At 36.6% G+C, this 18,790-nt stretch overlaps 1 protein-coding gene across 4 annotated transcripts in view; it reads right to left on the minus strand.

Annotated features, from left to right (window-relative positions):
- Window positions 1–1,488: 1,488 nt before the first annotated feature.
- LOC107048736 (SLIT-ROBO Rho GTPase-activating protein 1) overlaps window positions 1,489–18,790 on the minus strand; it is a 56,629-nt gene continuing 39,327 nt past the window's right edge. For all 4 annotated transcript variants that reach the window (XM_015272083.1, XM_015272085.1, XM_015272084.1 and 1 more), the window contains 6 exons: window positions 17,961–18,587; window positions 15,277–16,091; window positions 14,321–14,391; window positions 13,407–13,587; window positions 10,675–10,951; window positions 1,489–5,529 (listed from right to left, as the gene is read on the minus strand). In XM_015272083.1, the coding sequence (XP_015127569.1) occupies window positions 4,594–5,529; window positions 10,675–10,951; window positions 13,407–13,587; window positions 14,321–14,391; window positions 15,277–16,091; window positions 17,961–18,587 (2,907 nt within the window). In that variant the 3' untranslated portion in view covers window positions 1,489–4,593. The remainder of the gene's footprint in view (window positions 5,530–10,674; window positions 10,952–13,406; window positions 13,588–14,320; window positions 14,392–15,276; window positions 16,092–17,960; window positions 18,588–18,790) is intronic.

Below are 18,790 nucleotides of genomic sequence, written 5' to 3' on the forward strand. Positions count from 1 at the left end.
GACAGTGGACATGAAGGATTTTATTTGTGATTGTGGGGTTGTGGGGAATGTCGAAGTGACGTCAGTAGTTTCGTTATTGTCGACGTGTTGATAAATACGCAAGATGGCGGTCGATGTGTTTCCGGAGTCGCGGGGGTTTTTTTATTTTTTGTGAGTGCATCCGGGGGTTTTTGATTTTCAAAATCGCGAGTGGCGGGTGAAGTGGTGAAAATGGCGGAGGAAGTGGTTTCTCGATGAAATTAGTGTTTGTGGAGAGTGTCAAGGGGTCTGGAGTTTTTCATGGTTCAGTGAATTTCTTTCGTTTATTTTTTTGTTCATCAGTGGAAATTGAAGTGATTGTGATCGACAAGGTGAGGACGGTGGAGAGGACTCAACCCCAGGGATAACAAGTGCGGCAGGAGGTGCGAGAGGTGGAAACGGAGCTGTTGTTTTCATCCAACGCCGGTGAGTTAATCAAACTCCTTCAGTCATTTATTTTATCACTCATCACTTGTTGAAATCTGATCGTGGGAATTAAATGGGTACAAGGGGATTATTGAAAAGACCTGATTGTTTTTTTTATCTCATTTATGGAAACATTTATATGAAGAATATCTTTCATTCTTTCATAAAAGAATTTTCACTGGAATAATTCTAAAATAATTAATCAGTATCATTGAAGGGTTTTACATAAATCATATTTTCTAATAAAAATGATATCTCCTTTACGTTTTACATTAATAACTATCGTAGAAAGTAGAAAAAGTTTTTTATACAAATAGAGATAAGGACAAAGTTTTATTACTAACACGGGATTATCAATTTTTATTATCATTTAATTGAATATCTATTGGATGTAGTAATACTATAAAGTGGGAAATTAGAGCACCTACACATGGGAATCGTATTGGCAGGAGTTTTGGAGATCAAAATAATTTCATTAAAACTGCTTCATTAATTAATTAAACCAACAGCAGTTCAATTGCCAGTCCTGGTTACGTTAGGATATGCATTTCATTGTTTCAATAATGAAAAAAAATCTCACGTACAGATTCCATCAGCTACTTTGTCCTTAAGCTTTGGTTTATCGTCATGTAATTCGTTATAATTAAGTCATAAGTAATGATTATTCATTAAGTTTTATTTTAACTGTTATTCATTGCGGTGGGTTATATGTTGTCTTCGCGAAATTTTCTACACTCGATAAAATTGATTATAATTTCGCTCTTCGTCGGATATCTAAATGGTCATGGGAAACAGGGTGGCTCGTATTTTTTTTCATGGACCTCTGCATCATTATTATGCAAAATTCTTATCAATCCCGTGGACAAATATTCTCAAAGAATATATATGAGTTTATCTTCAGCTTATTTTTATTATCAAATCGATATTACGGTTATATAATCCTCTATTTTAAGAAGTTGAAGGAAATAAAAACGATGTCGATGATAAAAAATTAATAATCCTTTCGGGTTTTGTTGAATATCTCTTCATCTATTACAGATAGCGAAATTATTGTCTCGTTTTTTTTTGTAGCTCTGAAAATTCTCTACAAAAAATGTATGGACGAAAATTTCGCTATCTCGTGCAGATTACGGGATATCATCAAAGAACTAATCAAGAAAAAAAAGTGAAATCTTATTTAGTCGTTTTTGTCTTTGATAATTTCGCAAATATCCCAGAAATGAGTGAATTTACGATAAAATGTCACTAGATATTTTTTGTAGAGCTGAAAATTTCCTACAAAAAAGTTTCGTAACTTTTTCTTGTAGAACCACTCGTTGATGAGATAATTACGACATTAACGAGAGTTAAAAATCGACTCGTGGAATTTTTCTGCTGAAATTTCGACATCTTCTTCATTCCCTTCAACCAGAAAGGCATGAGTATACACAATCAGCGTTTAGTATCATGTTATCTTTCTACCAGAATGAATAAAGCAGGGAGAAATGTCGAATGTGAATCAACAATAGTTAATTTTGCCAATTGGCTATCACCCAGTCTCGGATTATTCAACCATTACAAGTGGTATCGTTGGATTTTAAGCTGTACACTTAATAACTGAATTATATCGAACATTTTGGATTGAAATGATCAGAAAACGTCAGTGGGACGTAACTCAATCACTCAATTGATATCAATCGAATGACAACGGCACCATTTTTTTTTTTTCGTTTCTCTATCGTTGCATCGTTTAAAAAAAATCACTCACATCAGGAATATTATCCTCTCGTATATTAATTAGTCAATCGTATTGTTCGGTTATTGGGGGACATTCAGGGAGATGTATGTGGAGATAAAAAATAAATTACATCCATACAAAAACGCGTTGCTAGGTAATTATATCTACATTTTCATTATTCGATGTATCATTCGTATTCTTATCGTTTCTCTCGGGATAATCACGTGCATTGTGTGCGATTATAGGTTTATTACTGCATGACGACTAGAAGAAATTGTTTTTTTTTTATCGAGGGGGAGGACGTATACATCTGCATTACTAGCGAGACTCTTCGTAGACAGAGAAGTTTTTGTTTAGAAAGGGAAATAATTTTTTTTCCTTCGATTTTGGGAGATGAATTGAGTTCTTCTGAAGGTGTTTCAGAGTTTAGAGTAAAACATTAGATAATTATGTCTTGCTGGATTGGTCGATTAATTGTAGAAAGCACAAACTTCTCGTAAAAATTGAATTCCATCGAAATTTATCATCATTTCACTTCTCTCTATAAAAATTCGTTACAAACATTCTTCAAATGTACCTTCAAATCTTTAAAGAATCTACGAAAATATGGTCACGCGTTAACACAATTATTCCATTACGTATTAAAAAATTCCCTGTAATATAATACCTACGATATTCCATTATCTTTCCACATCGAGGGCCAAATTCGGTAGCTAAAGTGTAAAAGAGATTAATCGAGTTTTTAATGGATATCTCTAAATATATTGGAGGTACGAGAATTTTTGTGGGAAACTTTTTGTAGCTCTTGAAATTCTGCACAAAAAAGGTCTCAATGAATATTTTGGTATCTTTGTTGAATCTCGAGATATTTACGAACAAATGATGTTTAAGTGAAATTTTAAAAAAATCGAGAAAAACTATTATTAATCCATTAAGGGTCGTTTGACCCTTAAAACCATTTGGAATTTCTTTCTCTATAAGGAAAGATGTCTTGAGATTTTGTTTTAGTTGAGGGTTAAATGGCTTTGAGGGTCAAATGACCCTTAAGGACGTTTAGAGTTGGGGGTTAAATAGCCTGAGGGTCAAACGGGTTAGAGTCGAGTGACCAGAAAGGATCATTTAACCCTTAAATCTGCATGTCCTCAAGGGACTCTTGACCCTCGCCCCAAACCTCATTAAGGGTCGTTTGACCCTCAACTAAAGGAGTAAATTTTACCCTTAACTGAAGCAAAATGTCAAGACATTCTTTCTCTACAAAGAAAGAAGTCTTGAAATTTTACTTCAGTTGAGGGCCAAATGGCTTTGAGGGTCAAATGATCTTAAGGGTCAAGCGGGTTGGAGTTGAGTGATCAGAAGGTACCATTTGACCCTTAAATCTGCATGTCTTCAAGGGGCGTTTGACCCTTACGACCATTTGACCCTCGCCCCAAACCTCATTAAGGGTCGTTTGACCCTCAACTAAAACAGTAAATTTGACCCTTAACTGAAGCAAAATGTCAAGACATTCTTTCTCTACAAAGAAAGAAGTCTTGAAATTTTACTTCAGTTGAGGGCCAAATGGCTTTGAGGGTCAAATGATCTTAAGGGTCAAGCGGGTTGGAGTTGAGTGATCAGAAGGTACCATTTGACCCTTAAATCTGCATGTCTTCAAGGGGCGTTTGACCCTTACGACCATTTGACCCTCGCCCCAAACCTCATTAAGGGTCGTTTGACCCTCAACTAAAACAGTAAATTTGACCCTTAACTGAAGCAAAATGTCAAGACATTCTTTCTCTACAAAGAAAGAAGTCTTGAAATTTTACTTCAGTTGAGGGCCAAATGGCTTTGAGGGTCAAATGATCTTAAGGGTCAAGCGGGTTGGAGTTGAGTGATCAGAAGGTACCATTTGACCCTTAAATCTGCATGTCTTCAAGGGGCGTTTGACCCTTACGACCATTTGACCCTCGCCCCAAACCTCATTAAGGGTCGTTTGACCCTCAACTAAAACAATAAATTTGACCCTTAACTGAAGCAAAATGTCAAGACATTCTTTCTCTACAAAGAAAGAAGTCTTGAAATTTTACTTCAGTTGAGGGTCAAATGGCTTCGAGGGTCAAATGACCCTCAACGTTTGGAATTGAGGGTCAAATGGCCCTTAACACCATTTACGATAAAAGGTCAATAGAGTCAGAGGCGAATGATCAGAAAGAATCATTTGACCCTCAAACCTACCCATCATCAAGGGTCATTTGACCCTCAACACCACTTGACCCTCATCTGAAATGAAAAATCGTGGCTTCATCTTTCACAATTATCTCGACATCTACAAAACCTACAAAAATACCAATCAAACCCTCCCTAGAGCTCTCAAAACCTTCTAAATTCTCCCACAATAAATTCTCCACCCCAAAAAACTCACGATAAAACCCCCCTCTCCAAAAAAATTCTAAAATCTAATTAGCCTGCTCTGTATTCTGCACCTGCTTCTCAATCTTCCTCGCCAATTCCGGGCTCATGTGTGGATGTGGAAAAGGCATAACTGGTTTACGCAATATTGTAGGTTTAACCTTGACCTGTGGTTTGAAGGAAGACACTTGCTGGCTGCCACCAGTCAGTCTCATATCTGCAAATTTAGCAGCTATCATGGGTGTTGATCTTGGTGGCAGTGGGGAACGTAATGGCACATCAGTCGACGATATCTCACTGCTGCTGGCTGATCTCACAATGTCATTGCTCTCAGCCTGATCCTCATCGTCAATCAGGCTCTTTATTCTTTCTGAATTACTTCCATTTGATGTTTTTGTATTTTTCTTCAATGTACACTGATTTTGCTTGGCAAATCTCTCGGCTGCTGTGCTCATGTCTGGTGATTCGGGACCATTGGAACCAGGTGAACGATTCTGGTAGACCGACGATGTCTCGTCGTCTGAGCTGCTCAGACTCGATGAGGACGATGACTTTTTGTTTTCGTCCTGGGATGTCAGGGGAAGATCCATCACTAGGTCGGGTGTGTGCTTCTGTCGCATGTCTCGAAATTCCTGGAGAACTCGGAGGGACTTGGGGGTCGGGGGTACTGGGGGCGCCAGATTGCTCTGGGAGGTTGCACGCTTCTGCCACAGCTCACGATTCGCCGAGAATGTCTTCGTCTCGGGGGGCTCGTCGACTTGGGACGCCGGAGAACCCTCCAGGACGCTTTGGGATTTCCACTGCTGCTTTCGGGACATTCCGCGGGGCGCGTCGGGGGAGGTCGATGGGTCCGGGGGGAGGTCGTCACTGCCCGTTGACAGGGCGTCCAGGAAGTCATTGACACTTCCGTTCTCGTCCAGGGCGCCGTCCACGGGGAAGACTTTCTCGTCGCTCGGGGTCGACGGCTTCGACTGGGTTGAACCCTGAAATTTTGGTTGATTGGTGATTCGGTTTTTTTTTGGGGGGGGGGGTGAGGGGTGAGAGGGGAGTGTTGTGCCAGTGGGGAGAGGGGGAGATGAGTGAATTTTGATGATGAAATTTTGGAAATTGAGGGCTTGAATCCAATTTTAGAGCTAGGGGAGCTAATCTACACTTTTTTTTTATTTATTTGTGTTTTCAACGTGAATTTTGAACAGGAAATGTTGTGCCATTGGGGGTATTTTTGAGATTCTGAAGCAAATGTGGAGGAAATGATTGAATTTTTATGATGAAATTTTTTTTTATATCGAAGGCTGAAATCCACTCGATGAGCTAGGGGAGGAAATCTACACTTCATTTTTATTCATTTGTGTTTATTCTGTTTTTCATTTGTGTGAGTTTTGAGAGAAAATGTTGGGAGTACTTTTGAAATTTTTCTTTGAGATTTTGAAGCGAATTTGGGGAAAATGATTTTAGAAATCAATTTAGGTGATAAAATTGAGAAAATTGAGGGTTTGAATCCAATTTTAGAGCTAGAGGAGCCAATCTACACTTTATTTTTATTTGTGTTTTTAATTTGAATTTTGAACAGGAAATGTTGTGCCATTGGGGGTATTTTTGAGATTCTGAAGCAAATGTGGAGGAAATGATTGAATTTTTATGATGAAATTTTTTTTTATATCGAAGGCTGAAATCCACTCGATGAGCTAGGGGAGGAAATCTACACTTCATTTTTGTTCATTTGTGTTTATTCTGTTTTTCATTTGTGTGAGTTTTGAGAGAAAATGTTGGGAGTACTTTTGAAATTTTTCTTTGAGATTTTGAAGCGAATTTGGGGAAAATGATTTTAGAAATCAATTTAGGTGATAAAATTGAGAAAATTGAGGGTTTGAATCCAATTTTAGAGCTAGAGGAGCTAATCTACACTTTATTTTTATTTGTGTTTTTAATTTGAATTTTGAACAGGAAATGTCGTGCCATTGGGGGTATTTTTGAGATTCTGAAGCAAATGTGGAGGATTTTTAGGAAATGATTGAATTTTTATCATGAAATTTTTTTTTATATCGAAGGCTGAAATCCACTCGATGAGCTAGGGGAGGAAATCTACACTTCATTTTTGTTCATTTGTGTTTATTCTGTTTTTCATTTGTGTGAGTTTTGAGAGAAAATGTTGGGAGTACTTTTGAAATTTTTCTTTGAGATTTCGAAGCGAATTTAGGAAAAATGATTTTAGAAATCAATTTAGGTGATAAAACTCGGAAAATTGAGGGTTTGAATCCAATTTTAGAGCTAGGGGAGCAAATCCAGAATGTGATTTTATTCATTTAGTTCTTTATTTGTTTGTTTCGAAAAAAAAAAATTTCATTGAGAATAGTTTTAATTTTTTTCTCGAGATACTGAAGCGAATTTGGGAGAGATGATTTTAGAGATAAATTTGGGTGATAAAATTTGGAAAATTGAGAGTTTGAATCCAATTTTAGAGCTAGAGGAGCCAATCTACACTTTATTTTTATCTATTCGTGTTTATTTATTTGGTTTTTTATTTATGTGAATTTTGAAAATGAAATGTTGTGCCAAAGTTGGGCGAAAAGATTGAATTTTGATGATGAATTTTTGAAAATTGAGGCGTTTAAATCCACTTTATGAGCCAGTGGAGAAAATCTACACTTGATAAATCATGCAAATTTTGAATTTTCATGCAATCTTACTACAGAGGTACTACAGCCATCTGTGGGTGAGGGAAAACTGTTCGAAAAAACTGATACAAAATGATTATGGCATTGCAGATGCGAGATAATAGGGTATACTTGATGAGTATCTATGGATTTTTATCTTTGGATGCGGTTTAGTTCTAGAGGTACAGAGGAAAATTCATTCGTATTTTGATTTATAACTCTTTCTGATGTAGAATAAAAAATTACTGTCACTTTGAATCCAGTGATGAATTGGTTTAAATAAATATCAAGAGTTTTTTTTTCCTGGAAATTCTATTTTCTAGAAAAATGTCTGTTAAAATTCCCTTTTTAATTCACTTGTTTTCGAAGTTAATTAACAATTACCAAAAATTTGTAAACTCATTTTTTCTCAAATTGGAAAAATAATTCGTTGACGAGTGAAAAGATAAATTAATATTTATTGAAAATCTCTTTAAAACTGTTTGTTTTTTCAATTAGAGGAATAATTAATGTTGAGAAATTGAATTATCTTCATTAATAGATGATTTAATATCAATTGACATCAATTTAAAAGCTCTAAGAACTTCAAACCAATTTTTTTTTCATTTGTAAAAATAATCAATCATGATATTGTTGAATAACGAATTATCTCCATGAAGAGTGATTTGAAGAGAAAATTTCAGAAATTTTTTTTTGGCTGTAAATTCAATTCTGCAAAAAATCCTTTGACATTTCCGGCCAAAACCTTTCGTTTTGACAATAATAAAAAATCTATAAAACCTGACTTATCATCAAATGAAAAACAAAACTCTCTTGATATTAAGACAACTCATCCTCGAGATGAATTAACAATAAAAAAAAGACAAAATTCACTGTTTTTAATGCATAATTTTTGTCAGATTTTTTAAATAAACGAATCATAATTGTCCAAATCATTTAGGTCAGAGGAAAATAGAATAGTTCTACTTTCTTAATATTGCGTTTACTAAGATTTTCTTCGAACAAAGTTGATTAGAATTATTAAGATAGGAGAATCTGAATGCAATATAGTAAAAATGATGATCGATTTTTTCACTTTGAACAAATAATATTAATATCCAAATACAAAATTTCTGATATGAATAAAATGAAGCTGTGACTCAATATTCCAAATGAAGTTTTAATTTTTAATTTTGTGCTGAAAACACGAGATGACAATATTCTAAGCACGGAATTATATTGATGAGATGAACAACAGATTAATTAAATTACCATGTGAACTGACTGAAAACTGATAACAGAAATAACAGAAATTCACACTCTAAAGTGTGTTCTAGAAGGAATTGAATTGTAATTATGATTAAAATATTACTCAGTGAGCATAGGAATGAGAACATGAGCAAATGATTTATTGTAATATGATTCTCATCGGTCGCATCGGTCTCTTTCTGAAGTGAGAATGATTATAAACAATCAATTGAAAAAAGGAATATCGAATCTGACAGAAAAAAGGGCATATTTAAAAAACAGTGAATCAAATGACAATATGTGCATAAAACAGGGCATTTTCCTCTGTACTTGAGTGAATAATGTTATGAATTAGCGAGTTAAAATGCGGAGGAGATGGAGGTCAATGAATTACTCACCCAATTCATATATTTTTAATACATTTTCTTTCATTTCTCAAAGTTTATCCGTGCTGTCTAAGACGTATCCGCTATCGGCATTCCCTTTGGTATCGTCTACAGACTGAGTATGTTCTACAGGACTCTATGGGATTGCACAAAACCAACTGAACTGTCAATTCGACACTCCCTCCCCTCCGTAATTATTATATATTTTTTTTTCTTTCAAACAAAACAATTTTCTTCCAGAAAATCCCAAACTCCCGAACAAACAAAACAAATTGAACATAACAACTGCATTAATTATCATAATACGCACACAATTACACATAAAAATTAACACTTGGCTTTTGTTTATTGGTCAGCAGTTTTATCGAACAGTTTTTTTTTCATCTAAATTTTAGTTTCCTCGAATTGTCATAGGGGCCTAAGCGATTAATATCTCTCAGACCTAAACATAAATCTGGAAAACAGAGTAAATAATGTGAAAATAATGTAAAATAATAAAAAAACCCAAGATCCAGTTGCAACAGACGATTAAACACAGGCATTCGATAGAACAAGAGCAGAAAAAATAGATCGGAGAGAGGAGGGTAAAACGCCTTCGTCTTTAATCCTCAATAACTCAGGATCGGTAGAGTGAAATTCAAAATTTCTTTCCTCATTTTGAAGATTTTTTTTAATGCTTTGAAATGAGCTCTGACTCGTCCCAATCGCATCGTTGGTTCGGGAGATATTGTGGATTTGAGGAATGCGTTTTTACCTCAACTTTTCCTGAATTAAATTCAATCGTAAAAATATAACAAACAAAAATGGCGGACATGCATGGGCACATGAATTGGCGTTTTTTTGACGGTTCTATATATTTTCAGATTCATTTTTTTATTATTTACAATTTGTATCGTACAGAGTTTACTAATGAACTAGGAGACTGTCGTTAATTCTAGTCTAGGGATCGACCTCTCGATTTATCTCTGTTGTCAGTCGTTACGAGTCGTTTGATTCATTTCAATGGGAGTTTATTTTAGGTATTGGGGTAGAAAATTGAAAAATTCAGTCTTATCGGTGGTGGACTCGTGGTTTACAATAAGATCTGTGCGCAGAGAGGAATTTATGAGATATTTTCATAAAAAAAAAAATATTTTTACTCATTTTGAGACTTTTGGAGAAGGGGAACATGTTTGAAAATGTCTTTTTATGCTTGATTGTCGACTAACTCGTTATCAAGATAATCTACATCTAAAAAAATCGTTTGTCATTTAATTTTGAAACTAAAAAGGAAAACTTGAGTTTTGAATTTTGAAATTATCTTGAAAACTATTGATTTTACGCAGAAATACAGAGAGACCTTTTTTGTAGAGAATTAAATTTCCAAGAAAAAAGTCCTTTGCTATTTTTCTGCAGAAGCAATCGTTATCAAGATAATTCGCAATTCAAAGTGACGTGTCATTTAGTTATTGAAACAAAAATGAAAAATTCAATTTTGAATTGTGAATATATCTCCACAACTATTGATTCTACAAAAAAATGTCACAACATCATTATCGTGGAGAATTAAATTTCCAACAAAAAATATCATCTGACATTTTCCCCTAAAACCCTTCCCTGTCACGATAATTCCCCCCAAAGTTTCCACTCGTCCCATTCTGTCTGAAAAATAATTCACAAATTTCTCTCTGTCTTCAAATTCAACAATTAAGCAGTGCATTGTGCTCTTTTGCTAGTGAAAAATCATGCATCTGCGACACGAAGAGTCTGAGCTTGTCTCGAGGTCAAGCGATAAACGAAAAAAAAAAAAAAACAACAAATGATAAAAATAGAATGAACTCTTGCTCATTAATTTTGAGTGCTAGACTGTTGTTTCCAATACCTCTCGACTGATGAGCGTTTGCGAGGCGCACGCTGTGTTCGCCACTGCCATCGATATAATGGCATTGTTGGGGATGACTTCGGTGTGCTGAGGGGCCCCGGAAGTCGTTACAGTGTCTGTTGCATTTGTCGTGGGCCACGCATTGTTGTGATTACTACTTGGTCCCATCAGTGGTGAATTGTTGCTTGATAGGGTACTGTCTGCTGAGCTCGATGCTCGCCTGCGCATTGACTCTTCACTGGAGGATTTCAAGAGATCTTTGTCACGCTCTTCGTCCCTGGAAGAAGAAATTCGATTGGATTCGTTGATTAAATTCTGGATGAGAAGGGATTTATTTGTGGAATTTTCGGGGAATGATATGAGGAGACTTTTTTTTTGGTTTCGGTTGGGGGTAGTTGGTATTGAGGGTCAAACGACCCTTAATGAGGTTTGGGGGTGAGGGTCAAATGGGTGTAAGGGTCAAATGACCCTTGAAGACGTGTAGGTAAGGGTCAAACGACCCTTAACGGTTTCTGATACATTTGCGGTAACACGATTGGCCCTGAAGACCATTTGATGCTTAATTCTGAAAGTTTTTAAGGATTTTTGACCCTCAAGACCATTTGACCCTCAACTTCAAACGTTCGTAAGGGTCGTTTGGCCCTCAAATAAAGCAAAATGTTGAGACACTTTTTTTTAAGGGAAAGAATGTCTTGGAATTTTTTTTTTAGTTGAGAGTTAAATTTATATTTTTTTGGTTGAGGGTCAAGTGGGTGTAAGGGTCAAATGACCCTTGAAGACGTGTAGGTAAGGGTCAAACGACCCTTAACGGTTTCTGATACATTTGCGGTAACACGATTGGCCCTGAAGACCATTTGATGCTTAATTCTGAAAGTTTTTAAGGATTTTTGACCCTCAAGACCATTTGACCCTCAACTTCAAACGTTCGTAAGGGTCGTTTGGCCCTCAAATAAAGCAAAATGTTGAGACACTTTTTTTTAAGGGAAAGAATGTCTTGGAATTTTTTTTTTTAGTTAAGAGTTAAATTTATATTTTTTTGGTTGAGGGTCAAGTGGGTGTAAGGGTCAAATGACCCTTGAAGACGTGTAGGTAAGGGTCAAACGACCCTTAACGGTTTCTGATACATTTGCGGTAACACGATTGGCCCTGAAGACCATTTGATGCTTAATCCTGAAAGTTTTCAAGGGTTTTTGACCCTCAAGACCATTTGACCCTCAACTTCAAACGTTCGTAAGGGTCGTTTGGCCCTCAAATAAGGCAAAATTTTGAGACACTTTTTTTTAAGGGAAAGAATGTCTTGGAATTTTTTTTTTAGTTAAGAGTTAAATTTATATTTTTTTGGTTGAGGGTCAAGTGGGTGTAAGGGTCAAATGACCCTTCAAGACGTGTAGGTAAGGGTCAAACGACCCTTAACGGTTTCTGATACATTTGCGGTAACACGATTGGCCCTGAAGACCATTTGATGCTTAATCCTGAAAGTTTTCAAGGGTTTTTGACCCTCAAGACCATTTGACCCTCAACTTCAAACGTTCGTAAGGGTCGTTTGGCCCTCAAATAAGGCAAAATTTTGAGACACTTTTTTTTAAGGGAAAGAATGTCTTGGAATTTTTTTTTTAGTTAAGAGTTAAATGTATATTTTTTTGGTTGAGGGTCAAGTGGGTGTAAGGGTCAAATGACCCTTCAAGACGTGTAGGTAAGGGTCAAACGACCCTTAATGGTTTCTGATACATTTGCGGTAACACGATTGGCCCTGAAGACCATTTGATGCTTAATTCTGAAAGTTTTTAAGGATTTTTGACCCTCAAGACCATTTGACCCTCAACTTCAAACGTTCGTAAGGGTCGTTTGGCCCTCAAATAAAGCAAAATGTTGAGACACTTTTTTTTAAGGGAAAGAATGTCTTGGAATTTTTTTTTTTGTTTAGAGTTAAATTTATATTTTTTTGGTTGAGGGTCAAGTGGGTGTAAGGGTCAAATGACCCTTGAAGACGTGTAGGTAAGGGTCAAACGACCCTTAACGGTTTCTGATACATTTGCGGTAACACGATTGGCCCTGAAGACCATTTGATGCTTAATTCTGAAAGTTTTTAAGGATTTTTGACCCTCAAGACCATTTGACCCTCAACTTCAAACGTTCGTAAGGGTCGTTTGGCCCTCAAATAAAGCAAAATGTTGAGACACTTTTTTTTAAGGGAAAGAATGTCTTGGAATTTTTTTTTTTGTTTAGAGTTAAATTTATATTTTTTTGGTTGAGGGTCAAGTGGGTGTAAGGGTCAAATGACCCTTGAAGACGTGTAGGTAAGGGTCAAACGACCCTTAACGGTTTCTGATACATTTGCGGTAACACGATTGGCCCTGAAGACCATTTGATGCTTAATTCTGAAAGTTTTTAAGGATTTTTGACCCTCAAGACCATTTGACCCTCAACTTCAAACGTTCGTAAGGGTCGTTTGGCCCTCAAATAAAGCAAAATGTTGAGACACTTTTTTTTAAGGGAAAGAATGTCTTGGAATTTTTTTTTTTGTTTAGAGTTAAATTTATATTTTTTTGGTTGAGGGTCAAGTGGGTGTAAGGGTCAAACGACCCTTGAAGACATGTAGGATTAAGGGTTAAATGACCATGCTTGAGAATTTTTCTGTAACACGTTTTACTAGATCCACAGACTAAATGCGCTGATTTATCTCGTTTTATTTTTTCACGACTTGATTATTATTTATTGATTATTCCACTCACTTTATTTTGAGCATAATGTATTTATCGGGGATAAGACCCTCTCGTCCACCCACTGAGCCTCTCCACCAGTCGTAACTCACTTGCATGTAGAGAGTTATAGTGTCACCTTTTTTAAAACTCAACTCACGCTCTGATCGTGCGTTGAAGTCAAATTGGGCTGTCGCCTCTAGATTCTCCGATTCTAAAACAATTAATATCACTTCAAATGAGTAATTCATTCATTCATCCGACTCGCCAGTTGATACTGAAGATTATTAATCGTTAAACAAGACAATTTACATATCTCAAGCGACAATTTCACTGACACGTGTATTTAAATCCTTAATTAACTCGAGAATGAATAATTCTAGAGAAAAATATCACAAGACTTTTTTGTAGGAAATTTGATACTTTACAACAAATATCTTATGACATTTTTATCTAAAACCACTCCCTTTTGAGATAAACGCGAAAATTTGAAAGAAGAAATTTTAGTGTTTAAGAAAAATGAAGGAAAATGAAGTTTCTTAAATCATTAATATCTTCTGACTAAACGATGCGATTGGGATAAATAAAATCTCATTTTAAAGCTTGAAAAAATACCTTCAAACTGAAAAAAAAATCGTCAAATTTCACTCAGCCGATCTTGAGTTATCCGGGATTGAAAGTGATTCATTTTAAAAAATCGAAAATCGTAACAAATCTATGCATTTTTCAAATAAATAAATAAATAAATAGGTAAATTAATTAATTAATTAATTGAGTGACTCTTCTGGATCCACTTTCTCTGAACGAGCAGCTTATAAACACGAAAAAATCATCAATTAACACAAAAAAACACGAATAAATAAGAGAAATAAAATTCCTTCAATCCCAGATTCAAATGAATCTTTTTCAATTAAACCACATGCCCCATAAAACCATAAAAACCTCACCATCTTCAGACGGATAGACCTCGGAATCCATGTCCTCTTGAACCTGATCAGTCGGTGAATCGCCCACATCCCTGCAACAAAAACAAGCCCCATCAATGTTAAGAGAACCTGTCCCTCAAGTGTCACTTTGGATTTTAAAAAATGGGATCACGTATGAAAAGCAACAGCATAAACTCACACATCATCTGGCTCAGTTGATGTACTTTTTTTCGAGGGGAATTTAATACGTTAGAAAAAAGATTTAAAAGGGTCTTTGTTTTTGTAAAATGAAAAGTTTTTGCATGAATTCACAATTCAAAAGCGATTTTCATAAGAAAAAAAGCTATTAGAAAAAATAATTCTGTTGAAGAAAGAGTTGAAAACGTTTTTTTTTTTGTGAAATCAGGAGTTTTTGAGGTAAATTCATAATTAAAAATCAATTTTTTTTCGTTTTCACCAGAGATGAACGACGAAAAAATTTTTATTCTTCTGAAAAAGAGGGACTTGAGAAGATTTTCTTGTGAATTCGAGAGGTTTTGAAGTGAATTCACCATTCCAAATTAATTTTTATCAGAAAAAAATTGTTAGAAAAAATAATTCTGTTGAAAAAAAAAGTTGAAAATGTGTTTTTTTTCTGTGAAATCGAGAGGTTTTGAGGTAAATTCACAATTCGCAATTCGTTTTTATCATTTTTATTTAAGAAAACCATAAAAAAATAATTTTTTTAGAAAAAAGAAGAATTTAATTTTTTTATTCAATTTTTTTTAGGTGAATTCACAATTCTCAATGAACTTTTATCATTAAAATAACAAGATTAATAATAATAAAAATAATAATAATAAACTCAATCGAAAAAAGGGTGAGGATTCTTGTAGAATTGATGAACTGACAATTTGAAATGAATTTAATAATTTTGATGAAATAAAAATGAAAAAAAAATAAATAAATAAGATGTATGAAAAACATGATAAACTCACACATCATCAGGCTCTCTGCTGATGTACTTCTCATACTGAATGCCCCCAATATCATCGGGAAATATCTCCTCGCAGAATGTTATAATATTTTTAATAAGCTCATTGACTTGATTCTGATACTGCACTTGATCCTTGTCCTCTGGCACTGGTACAAGTGTTGGACCAAAGCATATGGCTAAATTGTACGGATCCATCATATTTTCATCTGAAAATTCAGACAGATGATTGAGAAATGCGAAGAGATATCGCATTACGATGACAACAGGTCGTGATAAACTCGATATCAATTCCTTCATCTTGATGACAAATTCTTGTTTTGATTCGAGTTGTGCGAGCTCCATGAGATGTTCAAAGTAGATTATGGGAAAGAGGGGCTCACGGAGTTCTCGGAGGTATAGCTTGAGAACACCAGCAACACTGTTTATGTCGGAGGCGTCTGTCACGTCGGCCAGGGGATCCTCGCCGCGTTCAAACCACTCGCGAAAATTATTTATCTCCACTTGAGAGCCAGAGACGCGGAAGATTCCCTGGTGATGGAGGCCGTAGAGATTTATCACTCGAACGCAACTCTTCACTATCAGAGGTATCTCCTGGTTCATGGTCTCGAGGTACTCCTCCAGGGAACCGCCGAAGAGCTTCGGCTGGCCGTTCATCTGGAGGCGACCGATCCTCTTTCGTCGCGCTTGCTTCTGCTTTGAGGGAATTGACGGGTTTGGACTGCCGTTCGAACCGTCCTGCAGGGACTGCCGGATGTAGTCCTGTTTTGCGTCCAGGCGGGCTATGCGCGAGGTGCCCAGCAGGTATTCTCGGAATTTCTGGGGGAATGGAGAATTATTGAGGATTTTTTTGACGTCGAGAGGTTTCGCCATTCATTCACAATTCCAATTTGATTTTTAATCGTTTTTATTTATTTACTAGGGGGCTACGTTCCACTAGTCAACCCCCACATGATCCTCATGATTCTTACTCTGACCCTTGTGACCCTTATTCTGGCCCTTGCGACATATCATCTGACTCTGTGATTCTTATTCTGATCTATGTGACCCTTAATCTGACCCACATGACCCTTGTGGCCCTTATTTGGACCCTTATTCTGGCCCTTGCGACATTTCATCTGACTCTGTGATTCTTATTCTGATCTATGTGACCCTTAATCTGACCCACATGACCCTTGTGGCCCTTATTTGGACCCTTATTCTGGCCCTTGCGACATTTCATCTGACTCTGTGATTCTTATTCTGATCTATGTGACCCTTAATCTGACCCTCGTAATCCTCATTCTGACCCTCATTATACCTCTTGTGACCCTTAATCTGACCCATATGACCCATGTGGCCCTTATTTGGACCCTTATTCTGGTCCTTGTGACCTTTAATCTCACCCTTAATCTGAGTTTGTGATCCTTATTCTGACCTTTGTAACCTTTAAGCTGAACCTCGTAACCCTCATTCTGACCCTTATTATACCGCTCGTGACCCTTAATCTGCCCCATATGACCCTTATTCTGGCCCTTGTGACCTTCAATCTGACCCTTAATCTGAGTTTGTGATCCTTATTCTGATCTTTGTGACCCTTAATCTGAACCTTGTAACCCTCATTCTGACCCTCATATATCTCTCGTGACCCTTAATCTGCCCCTTGTTGCCCTTATTCTGATCCTTGTGACTTTTAATCCGACCCTTAATCTGAGTTTGTGATCCTTATTCTGATCTTTGTGACCCTTAATCTGAACCTCGTAACCCTCATTCAGACCCTCATTATACCTCTCGTGACCCTCAATCTGACCCATATGACCCTTATTTAGCCCCTTATTCTGACCCTTGCGACCTTTAATCTAATCCTTAATTTGACTCTGATCCTTATTCTGATCTTTGCGACCCTTAATCTGACCCTTGTGACTCTTTTTCTGACCCTTGTAACCCTTAATTAGACACTTCTCACCCTTAATCTGACCCCCATGACCCTGATTTTGAACCTCATGAACCTTGTTTTGACCCTCGTGACCCTTATGATTATTATTTTACCTCTCATCACCATTATTTTGACCCTTATGGCCCATAATTGTACAGTCTTAATTCCGAGTGCCACATTTTTATCACTAGAAGTCCATTTGCATTTTTATAATGTAGAGAGATTTTTTGGAGAAATAATGAAAAGATGATAAGGATTTTTATCATTGATATTTATTCATGAAAATTATGAGAAGTAATTTTGAATTGTAAATTCATCTTGAAAACTCATGATAAGTTTCCATCATTTTCATTTTTCAATCAAGTAACAAGTCAATGTTAAATGGCGAATTATTTAAATAGGTAGTGATTTTAGCAGAAAATGCGAAAAAACATTTTTTGTTGGAAATTTAATCCTCTACAAAAAAAATTTTGTGACATTTTTTGCTAAAACCACCGGTTTCTAAAGATAAAATCGAAATAACAAAAAATGGCAGATGCTAAATATTTTAAAAAACGAACCCCCATGTTCGTTAAAACCAAATCCTCTCCAAAACAAAATAATTTCATCAAAGAATGTCAAAGGAAATTTTTCTTGCAAATTTCCCCAGCTACAAAAACGGTCCTCACAAAAATTCCTCAATCTCCCACCAATTCCCGAATATTTTCCCAACAAAAAGAAATGATTTTCACCTCATGCAGCCCCCTCCACCCCACGAAACCGTCTCAAATTACCATAAGATAGAAGTCCTCAGTCTCTTGTCTGTCGGCGCGCAATTTGATCTGAACAGTCTCAGGTGGCTTTGAAGTTGGCACAGCATTGTCACCAAAATACCTAGTGCAATCGTAATCCTTAGCTGTCAACATTTCAAGGAGACTGGCCTCAGCAGTTTCGAGTGTCTTCCAAACTTCCTCAGACTCGGTTCTCAATGACGTAACCCTCTGCTGCAACTGCGTCAGTCTCTGTTCCATCTCATTGTGAAGAATTTTTTGTAGTTCAGGCTCGGGTGCATCGTCACCCCGTTGGCACTGGAATTCAAATTTTTTGGGAATCATGAAGGCGGCATGATGGGACTCGAGAAATCTCTGTTTGTCAGCTCGTGAGTCTAGGGAGCCAACGCATGCTGCTAGCTGTTCAGCACCGGATTGTAACGATCTTTGGCGTCCCTCTTCGGCACTGCAGTGCATCAGGAGGGCTCGGGCTATGCAATTGTGGAAGCCAAAGTCCATGCAGTCGATTAGGTCAGACAGATCGTCCACGAAATACTTGTGGATCGTTGTGTTCGAGGCTTCCAGGCAGAGGATGTACTCGTTTCGCGCCTTCAGGGCTTTTAGCTTGGCTTCTGTGTACTTCGCCTTTCTCTGAAAGTCGAAAATATAGTGAGGGTAGTGAGATGATTTATTTATTTTATTTATTTACTGGGGGCTCCACCCCCTGCTCGCTCCGCTCACCATATTGGGCCTTCAATTGAAAACCCAAGTTGAAGACCCGAGTTTGTAGCAAAGATGTCAGACAAGATATGAATGTTTTTTTGGGCTCAAACGAAAGAGCGGGTCGAGAAATG

The sequence above is a fragment of the Diachasma alloeum genome, unplaced genomic scaffold (assembly GCF_001412515.2).
Source record: "Diachasma alloeum isolate Michigan unplaced genomic scaffold, Dall2.0 Dall_scaffold_00196, whole genome shotgun sequence".
NCBI lineage: Eukaryota > Metazoa > Arthropoda > Insecta > Hymenoptera > Braconidae > Diachasma > Diachasma alloeum.